We start from the raw sequence: 16,207 nt of genomic DNA on the forward strand, positions 1-16,207 counted from the left end.
CCAAGCCCGAGGAGCTCCGCCTGCCTTGTGGGCTGAGCGGCGCCTCACGTGCTGGGAAGAGGGGCTGGCTCAGCAACCACACACACCGCGGCTGTGGGTTTCTCCCAGCGTCCTCACTGAAGGCTAGATGCACCCTGGCTTGGCCCACTAGTCAGCACCAACTTCTCTAAGATCTAGCTGAGAGCTTAAGTATAGCTTACAGACCTCTTTTCATTCCTTTCATAACATTGCTTCTAAGCTGTGCTGTAGGAGGGAGAGGGAGCTCAGATCCAGCCCCAGTGCTCTTGGCTGGCCCAGAAGGTTGAGAATGACAGGGGCGGAGTGTGCTGTACTCGGGCTGCTCTGTCCCCTTCTCAGATCCTTTGCCTCTCTGACTGGGGCTGAGTCCAGTGGGATATACTTAGGTTAACTTCTTCCCTTCCCAGACCAGAGATCAGGGTCTGAAAGCCACTCCGGAAGACCCTAATGTGTATTTCCACTGGCCCAATCATGCTGGTTATTCTTTTTCAAAGAAATCTGAGGGGTGAGTTTTGGGAAGTGGGCGAAATGGGAGAAGGGAGTCAAAAGGTACAAACCTCTAGGTATAAAATAAATAAGTCATGGGGATGTAATGTACAGCATGGTGACTATACTTAGTAATACTGTATTGCATATTTGAAGGTTGCTGAGAGAGTAGATCTTAAAAGTTCTCATCACAAGAAAAAAAATTCTGTAACTGCGTATGGTGATAGATGTTAACTAGACTGATTGTGGTGATCATTTTGCAATATTTACAAATATCAAATCAATTGTACGCCTGAAACTAATATAATGTATGTCAGTTACATCTCAATTATTTAAAAAATCTGTGGTCCTATTAAAATTTTCTTTCAATTCTGTAGAACTCTCCCATTCCTGCAAAGCTCCCTGAACCAGTGAAAGCCAGTGAGGCAGCTGCAAAAAAGACCCAGCCAAAGGCCAGGTAAGAAATGCCTTAGTGAGCACGTGTCCTACTCCAGTTGCTGCAGTAGCAGGGGACGGCGCCCTATGGTTCTTGATTCTTACGCTGCCATGGCCAGAGGCTGCACAGAACAGGAAAGGAAGCTCTGTCTCCCCCAGGCAGAAACTGTTCTTTGGGAGTGCAAGTTGGAATATAGTAAGATACAGTGATCTACATCTGAAAGAGAATCGAGAACCCCACAGCTACTCCCTTTGCTTGGGAATAGGTGCAGGGCATTCAGAGGTGCGGTGACAGCAGACCTTAAGTGTTGCTAGTACAATATCGCTAAACATGTGTCCTGGCCTTTGCATAGCCTAGTCCACCACATTAATCTCCAGGAAATCTTACTTTCTGTGGCTCCACCCACATTAGGAAAGTACAGGTCAAAGCACTGAGTCCACGAACAGCAAAAGAGCCTATGGATCTTAGGTAATCACATTCTAGATAACGGAGGTTCTTCCAAGTAGCAGGTCAAGAGAGGAGTCAAGAAGCTAGGGTTTTATTTAGGGAAATGCCCCTGTGCAAGAAAATAGAGTGGGTGCCGAGGAAGCTGGGAGAGCCATCAGAAAGCGCGGAAGTCTCACCCAGAGCAGGGAGGAGAAGGTTGGCTCCAAGTGACCTGGACTGCCTGCCACACAAGGTAAGGAAGGCAGCATTGTCTGGGAGTCCTGTCTTTTAGGAACGGGCCTGCCTTAATATCCTTGTGGCTGGGACATCATGGCTGAGAGCAGCCTCTGGGAAGCGTGGCCTCGGGGCACACAGGGCAGTGGATTTCCGGAGCACGATAGCTGGGCCACTTGGTCTTTTACGCCCTGGTGGTCGAAGGTCTGCAAGGCACATCCTCACGGCTGCCATGCCTTCCAAATGGCAGATTCTCAGGGTAGTCCCAGAGTGGTTTATACCCTACTTTTCTACCACACTCCCATGGCAAGGAAGCCTTAGTGCAAGCTGTATCAACAAAGCACCCTAGACGGGAATATATGAATTTTTTTTTCTTTTTTTTTAAAAGAGGCACATTTTATTTTATTTATTTATTTATTATTTATTTTTGGCTGTGTTGGGTCTTCGTTTCTGTGCGAGGGCTTTCTCCAGTTGCGGCAAGCGGGGGCCACTCTTCATCGCGGTGCGCGGGCCTCTCACTGTCGCGGCCTCTCTTGTTGCGGAGCACAGGCTCCAGACGCGCAGGCTCAGTAGTTGTGGCTCACGGGCTTAGTTGCTCCGCGGCATGTGGGATCTTCCCAGACCAGGGCTCGAACCCGTGTCCCCTGCATTGGCAGGCAGATTCTCAACCACTGCGCCACCAGGGAAGCCCCATGAATTTTAATAGAATAGTAAAATAACTTCTGTTTTAGAAAATTCTTGAATATTTATAGAATGCCTGTTGTGTGTCTGTTCCAGATGTGGCTCTAAAGTAATAAGACTTTGGTTTTTAACAAACTTAGCAAACTACGTCCATGATGTTACTTTGCAGTCTGTTTATATCTTAGAAAGTCTGCCATGCTCACCTCTAGGAATTGCTTTTGGAGCTGATTTAATTAGCTTAATCTCTTGGGCTTATGGCCATCTTGTACTAGGCCCAGACTTGGTATGTATAGAGGCTAAGCAAAGATCCATTCCCACAAAGCATACACATTTATAAAAATTACAATACCTGCTGACGTTTGAGTGGTACTGTGTTGTGTAAAATGGAGAAAATAATACCTACATCATGAGGCAGATGTGAACATCAAACACTCCTGTGACTGTGAAACTTATATAAACTCTATGGTGCCCAAACTGTTAGTTTTTATGGACCTCAATAATGCTGCAAGAATATACAGACCTTACAGCCAAGAGATTTGGATCTAAGCTGTCCTATATATAATTTGCAGTGATTTCATTTGCGTGATTACATTTGCTCCCCAGTCCTGAGAGGTGGGTTTTTCTTTCAAACTCCATTTTTTTTTTTTTTTTTTGGCCCTGTCACGCGTCTTGTGGGATCTTAGTTCCCCGACCAGGGATTGAACCCTCGCCCTCTGTGAAAGTGCAGAGTCCTAACCACTGGATCACCAGGGAATTGTCCTCAAACTCTATTTTTAAAGTAGCCACTATTCATTGAGGCATCACATATACCAGATACCATACTAGGTACTTTACATAAATAAGATGACCTTTTTCCCCCCCTTAAAAACAAATCTGTGAGGTTGTTGCTGTTCTCACTTCACAGATGAGGAAACAGAGACTCAGAATTATAAATCAGCTGCTCAGGGTAGTCAGTCAGTATGTGATTAGCAGAGGAACCAGAACTCCAGCATCCTTACTCTTTCTACTCTGCACGTTAAGTGGTTTGCCCAGGATCACACAGACAGGGCAACTTAGAGCCAGATCTCCTGGCTTCAAGATCTGTATTTTCTTACAGCCTACTGAGGTCCATACAAACTAACATTTTGAGCACGCTTCAGTTTATAAAATGGTTTTACAGTTATTGATACATTTGATGTTCACATCTGCCTCATAAAGTAGGTATTATCGTCTCCATTTTATACATAAGGGACCCCAGGCTAAAAGAGGTTCAGTGGCATGCCTATTATCACAGTTAGTTAGTGGGGAGCTAGAGTTCAAGTTTTCTTTGACTCCAAATCCCATTGATACTACAAATGTTACCCTTAGGAGACCAGTGTGGAAGTTCTTGGCATTTGGTTTCCTACAGAAGTCTGTTTACCTCCCTCACCCTTGGCTTGATCTTTCTTACCCCTTTCTCCTCTTTCCCAGCATCTGTCCTGTTTTCCTTCCCACCTCCCTTCCCCAGGTCACAGCCTCTCCAATGTGATCGCTTTTATAGTACCAGTTTTCCACCCAGCATGAGAGCAGGATGCCAGTGAAAAGCCTCAGGGTCCAGAATGGGCTTGCCTTGGAGACATGTCATGAGGAAGGACATGGGGCCAGCTGCTCTGCTTCCTATTTTGCATTTTATGGAGGCCGTGCCAGATATATTTTGGAAATACTCACGAAGCTTGTTTATTTTGGCCTTCACCTCAGCTATTAGTCCCTAAAGTGTATTTTCAAAGGATAGCCACTCTGATCTAAGTTAGATGGTAGCCAGCTGCCTGCACTGCTCTAAATCAAGGGACGCTACCACCTGGGCTGTAGCACCATCACAAGGAGCAAGCAGACTACACTCTGTACTCATTTGGATTAGATGTGACTATGAGTTCTAGAAAGTGCAAATGACAGTGGCTTATATAAGATAGATTTTTTTTTTTTTCATCTCAAGTAAACAACATCTGGAGGCAAGTAATCCAGGGTTGATATGGAGTTCTGTTCCACAAAGCCCTCAGGTACCCAGGCTGCTTTAAGCTCATCACTCCACCATCCCTATGGTTGTGGCCATGCCCTCATGGACCGATATGGCAGCATCCCTCTTCCAAGCAGCAGGATCAAGGAATTGCCAAAGAAAAAAAGAGACAAAGAGCATGCACAGAGTTTCTTAAGGTTTCTAGAAACTGCTACATAACAATCTGTGTATATCCCACGTAGGCCAGCACTTAGACGCATGGTCATACCTGATTACAAGTGAGACTGGGCAATGTGATTTTTACTCTGGGTGACCCTATGTCCAGCTAAAAATTGTTATTACCATGGAAAAAAGCAAATATATGTATTGGAGGAAATAGAGTTCCTGTCACACTCCCCAAATCCTTTATCTTGAGTTAGTTACTTATTCCTTCTAGTTGTGTTATTGGATTAACTCATTTGATGCTTCTTATTATAGAGAGACCATTTTGACAGCTAGTTCTAATCAAGTTTGAGTCCCTCTACATCTGAAAACCACCTGCTTTAAACGCCTCTTTGCATTATCATCAAAGTATATTCTAGGAAATCCTAAGAAGTATTAGGCAAAATGGTCCCAAGATCAAAAAAGTTTGAGAAACATTGCATTCTATATAATGCTCTCTTTGAGGTTTTCCTTGCACGTTCACATGTGAAAAGTTTTTCTAGAAAGGAATCTGCTCAATATATTTTGATCAGTGTGTTAAAACTTACTTGCCCACCTTTTTTTTCTTTCATAACATCTAGTAACACGTAACATCCTGTGGAATACCCTTTGGGAAATGTTGATTAAGTGGATCTGGAAGGTTTGGATGAATGTGGAGGTCAAAGCTTATCCATCATGTACTCTGTCTACCCCCTCTTCATTTTCTCACCCTTTAACAGGCAGCTTTTTTTTTTTTTCCCTTTTGTTTTTCTAGACTGACAGATCCCATTCCCACCACAGAGACTTCAATTGCACCCCGCCAGAGGCCTAAAGCTGGGCAGACTCAGCCCAACCCAGGAATCCTTCCCATCCAGCCAGCCCTGACACCTCGAAAGAGGGCCACAGTTCAGCCCCCACCTCAGGCCACAGGTCAGTAACTAGGTTGGTTTGAAACTTGGTACGCCTCTTTGTCATCCTGGACCATAGAGAAGTCTTGGAAAGCCTGGTTTTTCCTGGAATGGAATCTAGAGACACGTAAAGAGTAATGGTTTTCCTCCAGGAACTAGAGATGAGCTGCCTTTGAAGTTGTACGGGTAATGGCTGGCCAAAAGGAAGGCCTCTCATTGAACTCTCCAGTGGATCTCCAAGGCCACTGAAGCCTGTTGTCTCTATTTTTTCTACTCTTGGCCCTGATTTTATGGCGTGGTCCATTCGTCCCCTGCCTCCCTCTCTATTTCATATACTTCTCTTTGCATTTTTAAAAAAAAAAATCTTTTTGGACCCAGAGGAATTATTTCTTTAATGCTCTGTCTCTTGAAGTATCTGTCACCTCTTCATGTTTTGTTTTTCCGTTTCTAATGAGCGGACTGAGTTTCCTTTCGTAAAGAGGATTGATCCAAATTATCAAGTAACTGAACACAGCCCTCACTCCCCCTACCAGGAAGCTGCTTTTGGTGAATTTGGTGGTCATTTACTTACAATCAGGCATCCAAACTGGGGTTGTGTAACATACATGTAAAGCATCAAAGAATGCTTTTGTCCCGCAGTGTGCCACAAATGCAAAGATTGTGTTTATGTACAGTAGCATCAAAGTCCAGTTGAATATGTAGATCCTCAGGGTGCTGACTAAAGGAGTCATTGACTAAATGGGATGGTGAACAAGGGAGGACTTTTTGAAGGAGACAAGCATTGAACACTGTTATTGGGCCATGTTTTGAAAAATATGAAGCACGTAGTATGGCAAGAAGAAGGAAGGGCCTTCCAGGTGCAAGGACAGTGAGAAGCCCATGCATCTTGGGATTATCTGTCCACTGATCACCCCCTCTTTATTGCTTTGGCAAGAAAGAAAGCCACGTTCGTTTGGAAGAGTTTTGAGCCCTTATATGGAGTTTATTCTCCTTGCAGGATCCAGCAATCAGCCTGGCCTTTTAGCCAGCGTTCCTCAACCAAAACCCCAGCCTCCACCCAGCCAACCCCTACCGCAGCCTCAGCCCAAGCAGCCCCAGGCTCCGCCCACCCCACCGCAGCCGGCTTCCACGCCGGCCCAGGGTCTGCCCGCCCAGGCCCAGGCCACAGCCCAGCACCAGCAGCAGCTCTTCCTCCAGCAGCAGCAGCAGCAGCAGCAGCAGCAGCAGGCGGCACCGCCTCCTGCACAGCAGCCAGCGGGCACATTCTACCAGCAGCAGCAGCAGGCCCAGGCTCAGCAGGTAAGGCGGTGAATCTGACCCTCGCTTGACATATGTGGGTCATCCCTGTGAGAAGGTCCACTGTGTGCAGGTGTCTTCCTTGGGAAGCCCTGGGAAGACAGAGAGCCATGACCCGGCACGGCGTTGTACTCACAGATGGCAGACACTAAACCTGACCCAGTGGAGCCCTCACTGCACCGCTCGCAGCCCTCGCCCGCTTCTTCTCAGGCCATGGGGAATTCTGCACCTCACCAGGGAACCTCAGCAAGGAAGCTGGTTTTTAACGACTCTTTCTTGATTTTTTTTTTTTTCTGACATGACACCATCATCAAGTTGAAGCAGAAAAACAATTATTTCTTATTATCATCAAATATCCAGTAGTGTTTAACTCTTTCTGGTGTGTCATAATTTAAATTGCTTTGTATACAAAGCACATTTTTTTGCTCTGAATATATTCATTTTATAATGATCGATATATCTTTTAAGTCCCCCTTTTATCCATAGGTGCCTTCCTCCTCTTTTTTTCCCCTTTGCCACTTTTTTTTTTTTTTTTTTTTAAAGAAACTGGGTCGTTTGTCCTGTAGCATTTCCCACATTCTGGATTTGGTTGATTGCATCCCTGTGGTGGTGCTTAACATGTTCCACCACCCCCTGTGTAAACGGGTAGTTTCTTGAGGCCTCTCAGTATTTGATTCAGGTTGATAGTCCTTTGTTCTTCCAGTTGCATCACATCAGGAGACATACAGTAGTCTCAACATCACAAGACATACAGTAGTCTCACCTTGTCTGCGGGGGATACGTTCCAAGACCCCCAGTGGATGTCTGAAACCACAGCTAGTACCGGACCCTATATATACCATGTTTTTTCCTATACATACATACCTATGGTAAAGTTTAATTTATAAATTAGGCACAGTAAGAGAGTAACAACAATAGCTAATAATAAAATACATCAATTGTAGCAATATACTGTAATAAAACTTACGTGAATGTAGTGTCTCTCACAAAATATTCTTGTGATGATGTGAGATGATAAAATGCGTACTTGATGAGATGAAGTAAGGTGAATGACGTGAGCATTGTGACATAGCGTTAGGCTACGATGGACCGTCTAACCGTATGTCGGAAGGAGGATCATCTGCTTCTTGGGATCCAGAATCATGGAGTCATGACAGTGTCAATGGTTGGATGTCAGGAGCAGATGATGCCGATGGTTGGGGATCCCAGCCAGGATGAAACGGGACGGTGCAAGGTTTCGTCACGCTGCTCAGAACAACATGCGATTTAAAACTTACGAATTGTTTATTTCTGGACTTTTCCATTTAATGTTTTCATATCACTGTTCACCACGGGTAACTGAAACTGCAGAAAGCGAAACTGTGGATAAAGTCTGGTTGTCCTCTCTTTTATTAATATTAAGATCAATCTGTGGGTTTGGTGCTGTCTATCTGATCCAGTCACTTAATATTCCCCTTCAGTTTGTTTCCTAAGTCCATTAATTCATTAGGGGTGGCAAAGCGGTGATATTCTAGCATTCCATCTTCATTTAGGGGCTGGAATTTTCTGTAAAGAACTCGGGGTCGAACTTGCGCCCCTTGCATTCGAAGCGCGGAGTCTTAACCACTAGACCACCAGGAAAGTCCCCTGTAAAGAACTTTTTCAGCAAGTATTTGATTACCCTGAGGTACTGTTTGTACAGAAAAGGCAGAAATAATGCATGACTCTTTCCCTGTGTCTACCAGTTTTCAGAATAATGAGTTTGCTCATAGTACCATCCAGAAGTGAACAATGAAGATTTTGTTTTGTTCTTAGTATCATTATGAGTTCATGCATCTTAATATATTTGATATGTTTCCATACATTGCTGTTAAAAAAATTTGTCCCAGTTGTCTCAGTTTTGGCCAGTGGAAGTCTCTTCAGATTGGCTCCTGGGTCCTTTGGCTGTGACTCCAGTAGCCTTTAATGTGTCCTTGCTATTTGGTGTAACAAGCTGTTCCAGGATCATTCTGCCCTTGACCTGGAATCAGCCATTTCTCTAAGGAGCTGTTTCCCTTTAATGGAAATGGTATTTAGAGACCGCAGTCTTGCTACTAGGGATACCCATTTGCTAATGGGTTGGTTATTATTTTTAGACCTTTTCAGTGAATAGTTAGGACATATATATATATATTTTTTTTTTTTTAATAGAATATACACCATGAATTCAAATTTATATTTCTAAAGCAGATTTGTAATTATAGTATTTTGTTTAACTTCTTGGATTTTATATTTGTATCTTTCTCATCTGGAAATCTTGATTCCTAACAACATTAACATAATTCTTAATTGATTTATAGTTTCAAGATAACAATACCACTATGATTACCGAAAACGGTTTAAGATTTCTTTGCCATTCTTACACCTAGAATGTTTAGCACATTATTTTCTAGGAGTTTGGCTATTAATTTGATACACAGGTTTATTTGCTTTGTTTTGCTGTTTAGTTATTGCTTTTTAAATTTTGGTTTAATTTTGTTTTGTGAAAATGTAAAACATTTACATAATTTCAAAGTTAAATCTGCAAAATTCTATTCCCTCCATCCCATATATAGAGGTATCCTTCATTCCTATTTACAACTTGAGAGTGTTCCCTTTAAAGGATATATAGCATAGTTTATTCCAATCAGTCCCCTGTTGACAGACATTTGGTTGTTTCTAGCATTTTGCTATTATAAGTAGGCAGCTATTTATTGACATCTGCTTTTTTTGCTAACCCTTTAACTTTGCCCCAGTAGACAAACAATATCCTCCCAGTTAACTTCATAACTAAGTAACAGTATTTGGGATTTCAAAGACAAAATCTTGACCTTTGTTCATCAGTAGGCCCTTTCTTCAGCTGTGTTTTTGTGCCTTACACAGAGTCCTGAGCAGTGAGGAGTAGAGAAGTATTCCTGTCTTCAGGAAGTTTATAAAAGAATATAACGTGAAACCATGCTACCAGTATAAGATAAAATATCATTAAGTGGTAGAGTATATTGAATATTTTGAATGTTTAAAGATGGGAGTTTAATAAAGAGAGCTATTGGGAAATGATTTTCAGAAAGGCTTGAGAGGACTTAATCACTGGGCTAACATTTAGGTTGTTCTCTTTCTTGTCATCATTGCTTCATCCTGTTCATGTAGGGAAGAATCTTAATCCTGGTTACTTCCAAATCCCTTTATGAGAGGGATAACTTCTGTGATTAGCAGATCATTTATTAGCTTCTGTTACACTCCAGCATGTGGAGTCACAAGATGTACAGTCAGATGGATGCCCTCAGGCCAGGCGCAGAAACCCCTCGGAAGCCAGACTGCATTGCAGGAGGCAGACAGTGCGGTGGCTAGAGCCTGGCAGTGTAAGGTGCTGCTGTGTTTATGTAATGCCCTGAGGTTCCCCTCCTGAGTTTTCAGGCCAAGGTAAAAGACGCCTACCTGCCCTTGCCTTAGGCTTCAGCACCGGTCTTAGTTGTTACTGAGACATTCATCCTTTGTGGAATATGGTTCTGAGACAGGCTTTTATTCACCTCCTCATTCCTTGCCACTTTCTCCTGCTCAGTTTCAGGCAGTGCACCCTGCAACCCAGCAACCAGCGATCGCTCAGTTCCCCGTGGTAGCCCAAGGAAGCTCTCAACAGCAGCTGATACAGAACTTCTACCAGCAGCAGCAGCTGGCCACAACCCTGCATCAACAACAACAGCTGCTGACTCAGCAGGCTGCCTTGCAGCAGAAGACCGCAGTGGTAGCCCTACAGCAGGCCCAGGCACAGCCAGCCGCAGCCCCCCAGTCAGCCCCTGCCCAGGAGCCAGCGGTGAGAATCAACCAGAAGAGGAGCACGCAGTGAGGGCTAGGGAAAGGGTGGGAGAGAGGCAGCAGCAGCTGGCATGGCACGGCTGCTCCCCGCCCTGGTGGTTAAGATATTTGATCTTTTCCCGATATATCCAGGAAAAGGATGAGGTATACTATAGAAGCTTAAGGTTTTAGAAAAATGATTCTAGGTTGCTGATGGACAAGTGAACTTGTTTACAAGACACAAATAGACTCACAGCCATAGAAAACAAACTTATGGTCACCGAAGGGGAAGGGAGGGGGGAGGCATACATTAGGAGTATGGGATTAATAGACGATGAACTTTCTTATTTCTCACTCTAATATTAGGCTGGCAGAAAGAGCTGTTCATTGTCTCTGTCAGTGCCAGTGTCGAGCAGTCAAAGCCCTAGGTAGGGTTAGAGCTAATCCCTTTCCCTTCTTCAGGGGGGCAGTTTGACCACTGTGGCCTTCCCAGTCTCGGGAGGTTCGTGTAGGCCTCCGCCTGTACCCTGAGTCCTGACAGTCTTGTGTTTATTCTTTGTCTTGGATGATATTACTGGCCACCTTAAGTAAGTCTACTATGCAGCACCCTTCCAGGGCCCACTTGCTGAGACCATTTGCCGTGGCCTGATCCCCCTCTGGGCACCAGAGCATCTGACTGTTGTTTGAGCCATCTTGTCAGTTTAGAAATTCGGCATGTTCATTTCTAGACACTGGCTGAGTATAGAATCAAGACCTCTACATGCTCTTCTGATTGACCTCTACAGGTACATCCTCAGGCACATCATACTTTGAGTGCCTTTAATGAGTACTCACAGAGTGACAGTAATAGAAAATTTTATAATGATAGAAAAAGGCATTTTACATACCCAGCTGACAGAGTATCACAGCTACTCTCTTATTCCCAGGGAAGCCCAACCACTAGAAGAACGAAGGAAAAGTAAGAAACTATCTTTCTGAGGATTGATTTCTAATAGAGTTTTGTCGCTCATCTTAAACCAGAAAACCTACATCCCTTCAAAAGGAAGCAGTGCCGTAAATAGATTGTCTTCTTTAAGTCTCAGCTAAATGTGTGTTCAGTGTCTTTACACCTTCGTTTCTGGAACAGCTTGGTCTTCCTGCAGGCATGTGGTAGACAGCTACTCTCTGTATTTTTAACAAGCGACAAAGTTCCTCTTATTAATGGAAAAAGAGTTTTTAAAAGATTATTGTATCATGTAGCTAGTTGAAATCTTATTTTGTCCAGTCCTCATTTAATGGAATTACAAACTGAGGCCCAGGCTAGAAAGGGATCACCCAAGACACACAGACTGATAGCACCAGAGCTGGGGCATGAACTGAAGAATCCTAATCTGTGTTCAAGGATAATAGCAATGCTCATTCAGAGTGAGGGCGTGATCATCTACCACTGACTATACACTTCTTATGGGGTCCCCCTCTGCTGACCCTGGAGAGAAGTATCCACTTCCTTGGGAATGAACTGTGATCCTTCTCCATGTTCCTTGAATGAAAAAATACTTTGAGCACTTTGTTCAGGGGTAGGTGGTTGAGGGCACAGAGAAGGAACGAGAACAGAACGTGCTTCAGCCAGGAGCCAGAGAACCTCCCAGCTTTGACCCTTCCCATTCTCCCATGACCCTTTGTAGGACTTACCTAGAGAAGCAAGTAAATGAATATAAAGTATACCCTGCAGCCATCTCACAGCAATAATCTGCAAAGGGAGGGTGGCCATATCCCACAGATGTTTATTGCAGTCTTAATAATAGCCATAAGCATGGAAGAAACCTAACTTGTTCCAACAACTCAACTGTGCAGCCATTAAAAATCATGGTTATACGGACTTCCCTGGTGGTCCAGGGGTTAACAATCCGCCTTCCAATGCAGGGGACGTGGGTTCAATCCCTGGTCGGGGAACTAAGATCCCACATGCCGCAGGGCAACTAACCCTGCGTGCCACAACTACTGAGCCCGCACACCACAACTAGAGAGCCCATGAGCTCTGGAGCCCACACGCCATAACTAGAGAGCCTGCGTGCCGCAACTACTGAGCCCACGTGCCCTGGAGCCCACGCGCCACAACTAGAGAGAAGCCCGCACACTACAACTAGAGAGAAACCTGCACGCCGCAACGAAGAGCCCGCGCACCGCAACGAAAAATCCTGCATGCCGCAACTAAGACCTGGCACAGCCAAAAATAAATAAATAAATAAATATTAAAAGAAAACAAAAACAATCAACTATATTTCAATAAAAATAAATTAATTAATTTTAAAAAATCATGGTCATAAAATTCTGTACAATAGTATGGAAACTCTCATGAGGTAGTGTTAGAGGAGAGATGAGATTATGGGACGAGTATGTACTTGAAATAGAATTAAATATAAGATACCAGAAAGATAAGAACAGTTGTATTGGAGTAGTGGAATGGAAGTCCGGGTGGTTTTTCTCCCCTAGTCTCTATCCTTACGTTTCTTGATGTTATTATACACCTTTTATAGTTATATATTTTGTTTTTTAAAAAATCTTTGGCAAGATAGACATCTGAGTGTACCTTGCTTCTCCTCCCCCTGTGGTCTGTTTCTCCCTCCTCCCCCTTCCCAATCCCATTTTTGGATGAGGAGGCATCATGGTGCAGAAAAGAGTCCTGGGCGATAGTCAAGAGACATGGATTCTGCCCTCAATTGACCCTGTGACCTTGAGCAAGCACTTAGCCTTAGGGGGCCTTGGTCTGGTCTCTTCTAAAACGAGGGAGTTGGAATCTGTGTTCTCTAAGGTCTTTTTTGACTCTTCATTCTGAGATTCTGATTGGAAATAAAACTGCTTGACAGTTTTGTGGGTTGTTGTGGGGAGTGGCTGAATGGGTGGCAGCCAGTTTGAATTGGTAACTGTGATAAAACAAGGTGTCCTCATGATGGAAGCATCTGTTCTTCGGTGTGCTGCATACAGAGAGTAGGCAAAAGGAAGGGAAAATGTTCTCCAGGTAGTCTGGACTCTTCAAAATAAAGAGCCTCAACAGTTAAGTACGCTTTTCAGTGTAGTGAATGTCTTAAACTCCAAGAAATAAGCAAATCTAGTTCTGTCCTTAAAGCCCTTCTCACCCCTGTGGGTACTGGCTTTAGGCTGGCTGTTGCAGATGCACTTCTGGACCCCTGAGGAAGTTGTGGAGCTGGAACTCTGGTCTTCTTCACAGAGCACTTTGCTTCTCACTCAGAGATGCAGTCAGCTGCTTTACCCTTTGACTTTAACTTGATCGGAATTAGAACCTTATATTGTATCATTCATTCAATTGGTGAGTGGTTGTGTACTGTCACATGTATGTAGCCTGCCTCAATAAAATTAAAGTCTGAGTCAATGTAAGTACAGAAACTCCCAGGCTGTCAGCATCCTGACCCAAGTAGCTTGGACACTCTAGTTTCCTGAATCTCTCCAGGGCCTACCTTTGAAGACACAGAATGTGAGAACCAATTTGCAGCATGGAGGGGCAGCTCCAATCTGAGATGAAGGACTGGAGGGAAGGGATAGTTCAATACCTGAGGCATTTCATATTCTAAGTTCCTTTATTTCTGGATTGACAGTTAAGAACAGGGTTAGGTGGCCTTCTTAATATTAATTTTTGTTCATTTCCTTGACATAGAACTTTGTAGATCAAGACTTATGCTTAAAGGCTCACTATGTGGTCACAAGGATGTTCCCACCAGTTTGTCTTTCTGTGGTGACAGTGTGTCCTGCCTTCCTTCTGAAAAAGACCTACATGTCAAGAGGCCTCGTATTATTAGATCAATCATCATCAAGGGCTTTTACATTTTTTTCTTCTTTCTTACTGTATTCTCTACATGGTTCTTTGGTGCCATTTCCAAAATGAAGATTGGAACAGGATAATCCCACTGCTCCAATGCTGTACATTTTCTCAGGGGTTGCCACAGAAACAGAATCCTGTTAAGACCCATCCTATCAATGAAATAGAGTGTTAACAACAAAAGCAAAAAAGTGCTGCCATTTATTAATCACAGTGAAATTCTGCCTCGTTTAACTGGTAGTCTGAGCTCTGTCAGAAAGGGATCTCTTAGCAGAAATCATTTAGCTCAAATGTGTTTTAGCTAGAGGTGTGCCTTCATTGGCTTGTGACTGTGCCAGTAGAATGCTTAAAGGCTGCCCTTTGGAGGCATTCTGAATGAGTTCCTAAAGCAGAAAGTGGTCCTTTAGGAAACCTTCTAGATCTTTAAAGCCAGAAATAGCTTCTGCAGTCTTTGATCTGGGTCGAGTTACATATGGTTACCCTGTATATTATTGCCAATGAAGATTGAAATTTATATATAAGTACCAGGTAAGTACCATGCTGGTATCAGTCTCAAGGCTGCAGCTCAGATTGTCAAAGCCTAGTTTTTTTCTTTCTGGGTGTTCTTGATAAACTGAGCCATTTGAGCCATATGTTAGCTCTCACATGGCATTTTTTGTTATACTTTTCTGCTTATTTGTTTTTCCTTTCCCTTTTTTTTTTTTTGTTTTTTTAACGCTTTCGTCTCTCTTCCTAGCAGATTCAAGCCCCCATAAGACAACAGCCAAAGGTTCAGACAACCCCACCTCCTACCATCCAGGGGCAGAAACTCGGATCTCTCACTCCTCCATCATCCCCCAAGGCCCAGCGTGCTGGGCACAGGCGGATTCTCAGCGACGTGACCCACAGCGCAGTCTTTGGGGTCCCTGCCAGCAAATCAACCCAGCTGCTCCAAGCAGCTGCAGCTGAGGCCAGTCTCAATAAGTCCAAGTATGTACTGTTTTTGTGGGCAAGGGCTGCCGGGGAACATTGCTGTGTGATTTTTGCATATGTATGTAGTTGTGTGTAGATGTATATGTAGGGGTGAGTGTCTGTGTTTAATGAGAAACTGAATTTTCCTGTAGTGCATAGATCAGACTGATTTTAAGAAATAATTTCCTACTTGCCTCACAGTTTCCAATCTGTCTTCCATCCCATACTGTATCATGTGTTTTCTAAATTCTTGATCTGATCAAATCTCTCCATGCTGATAACATTTCATTGGCTCCCCATTGCCTGTGGAATAATATCTGAACTGACTGGTTAACAGACCAAGGACTATTATATCACATTGGTGGAACTGCCACTCTCCTCCTGGTCCACTTAGGAAATGCTTATTTATTCATCAAGATCCATGTTGGAGGTTATATTTTCTTTGACCCTTCCTCTGGCATCATATATAATTTTGTATGAACCCTTTTTTGAGCATGTATTACACTGTGTTATCATTATTTATTTGTATGTTTAGCCGACCTAGCCTGCAAGTTCATCCACAGCAAGCACCGTGGCTTAATCAACCTTTGTAAATCCAGTGACAGGCTCTGTGCCTGACATCAAGTAGATTGCAGTGAGTGTTTGTTGCGTAAATGCAGTGTCAGGCTCTCAACTTTCTTGGAACCATATACGAAAGTTAAAAATCTTTAAATTAAGTCATTAGCTAAATGCAAAGGTCATCAAGAGAGACTTTAGAAGAAAATTAGGTGATAATACCCAGGAGCTCAAGATGGTGGTAAATGTCTTTATTGATCTTTAACTGTGATGGTGTCCACTGATGCTGGATCCTGACAGATGCGAGGCAGCCGGAATAGGCGTCAGCCCCTCTGGAGCTGTTGTGAATGTTACAGTGGTCACCGCAGGATGCACGAGCCTAAGAACAGGTGGCTTTGGGATCCTGAACTGAAAGAACTTGCAGATGAGACCAAAAATCTAAGCAAGAGGTTAAAGATGTA

General features: G+C 43.7%; 1 protein-coding gene across 14 annotated transcripts in view; it reads left to right on the plus strand.

Moving 5' to 3' along the window:
- AAK1 (AP2 associated kinase 1) overlaps positions 1-16,207 on the plus strand; it is a 176,351-nt gene that overhangs the window by 106,325 nt on the left and 53,819 nt on the right. For 13 of the 14 annotated variants that reach the window (XM_057557742.1, XM_057557743.1, XM_057557746.1 and 10 more), the window contains exons 10-14: positions 882-961; positions 5,209-5,363; positions 6,339-6,640; positions 10,194-10,445; positions 14,977-15,209. In XM_057557742.1, the coding sequence (XP_057413725.1) occupies positions 882-961; positions 5,209-5,363; positions 6,339-6,640; positions 10,194-10,445; positions 14,977-15,209 (1,022 nt within the window). The remainder of the gene's footprint in view (positions 1-881; positions 962-5,208; positions 5,364-6,338; positions 6,641-10,193; positions 10,446-14,976; positions 15,210-16,207) is intronic. The other variant, XM_007189785.3, reaches the window with a different exon arrangement.

The sequence above is a fragment of the Balaenoptera acutorostrata genome, chromosome 12 (assembly GCF_949987535.1).
Source record: "Balaenoptera acutorostrata chromosome 12, mBalAcu1.1, whole genome shotgun sequence".
NCBI lineage: Eukaryota > Metazoa > Chordata > Mammalia > Artiodactyla > Balaenopteridae > Balaenoptera > Balaenoptera acutorostrata.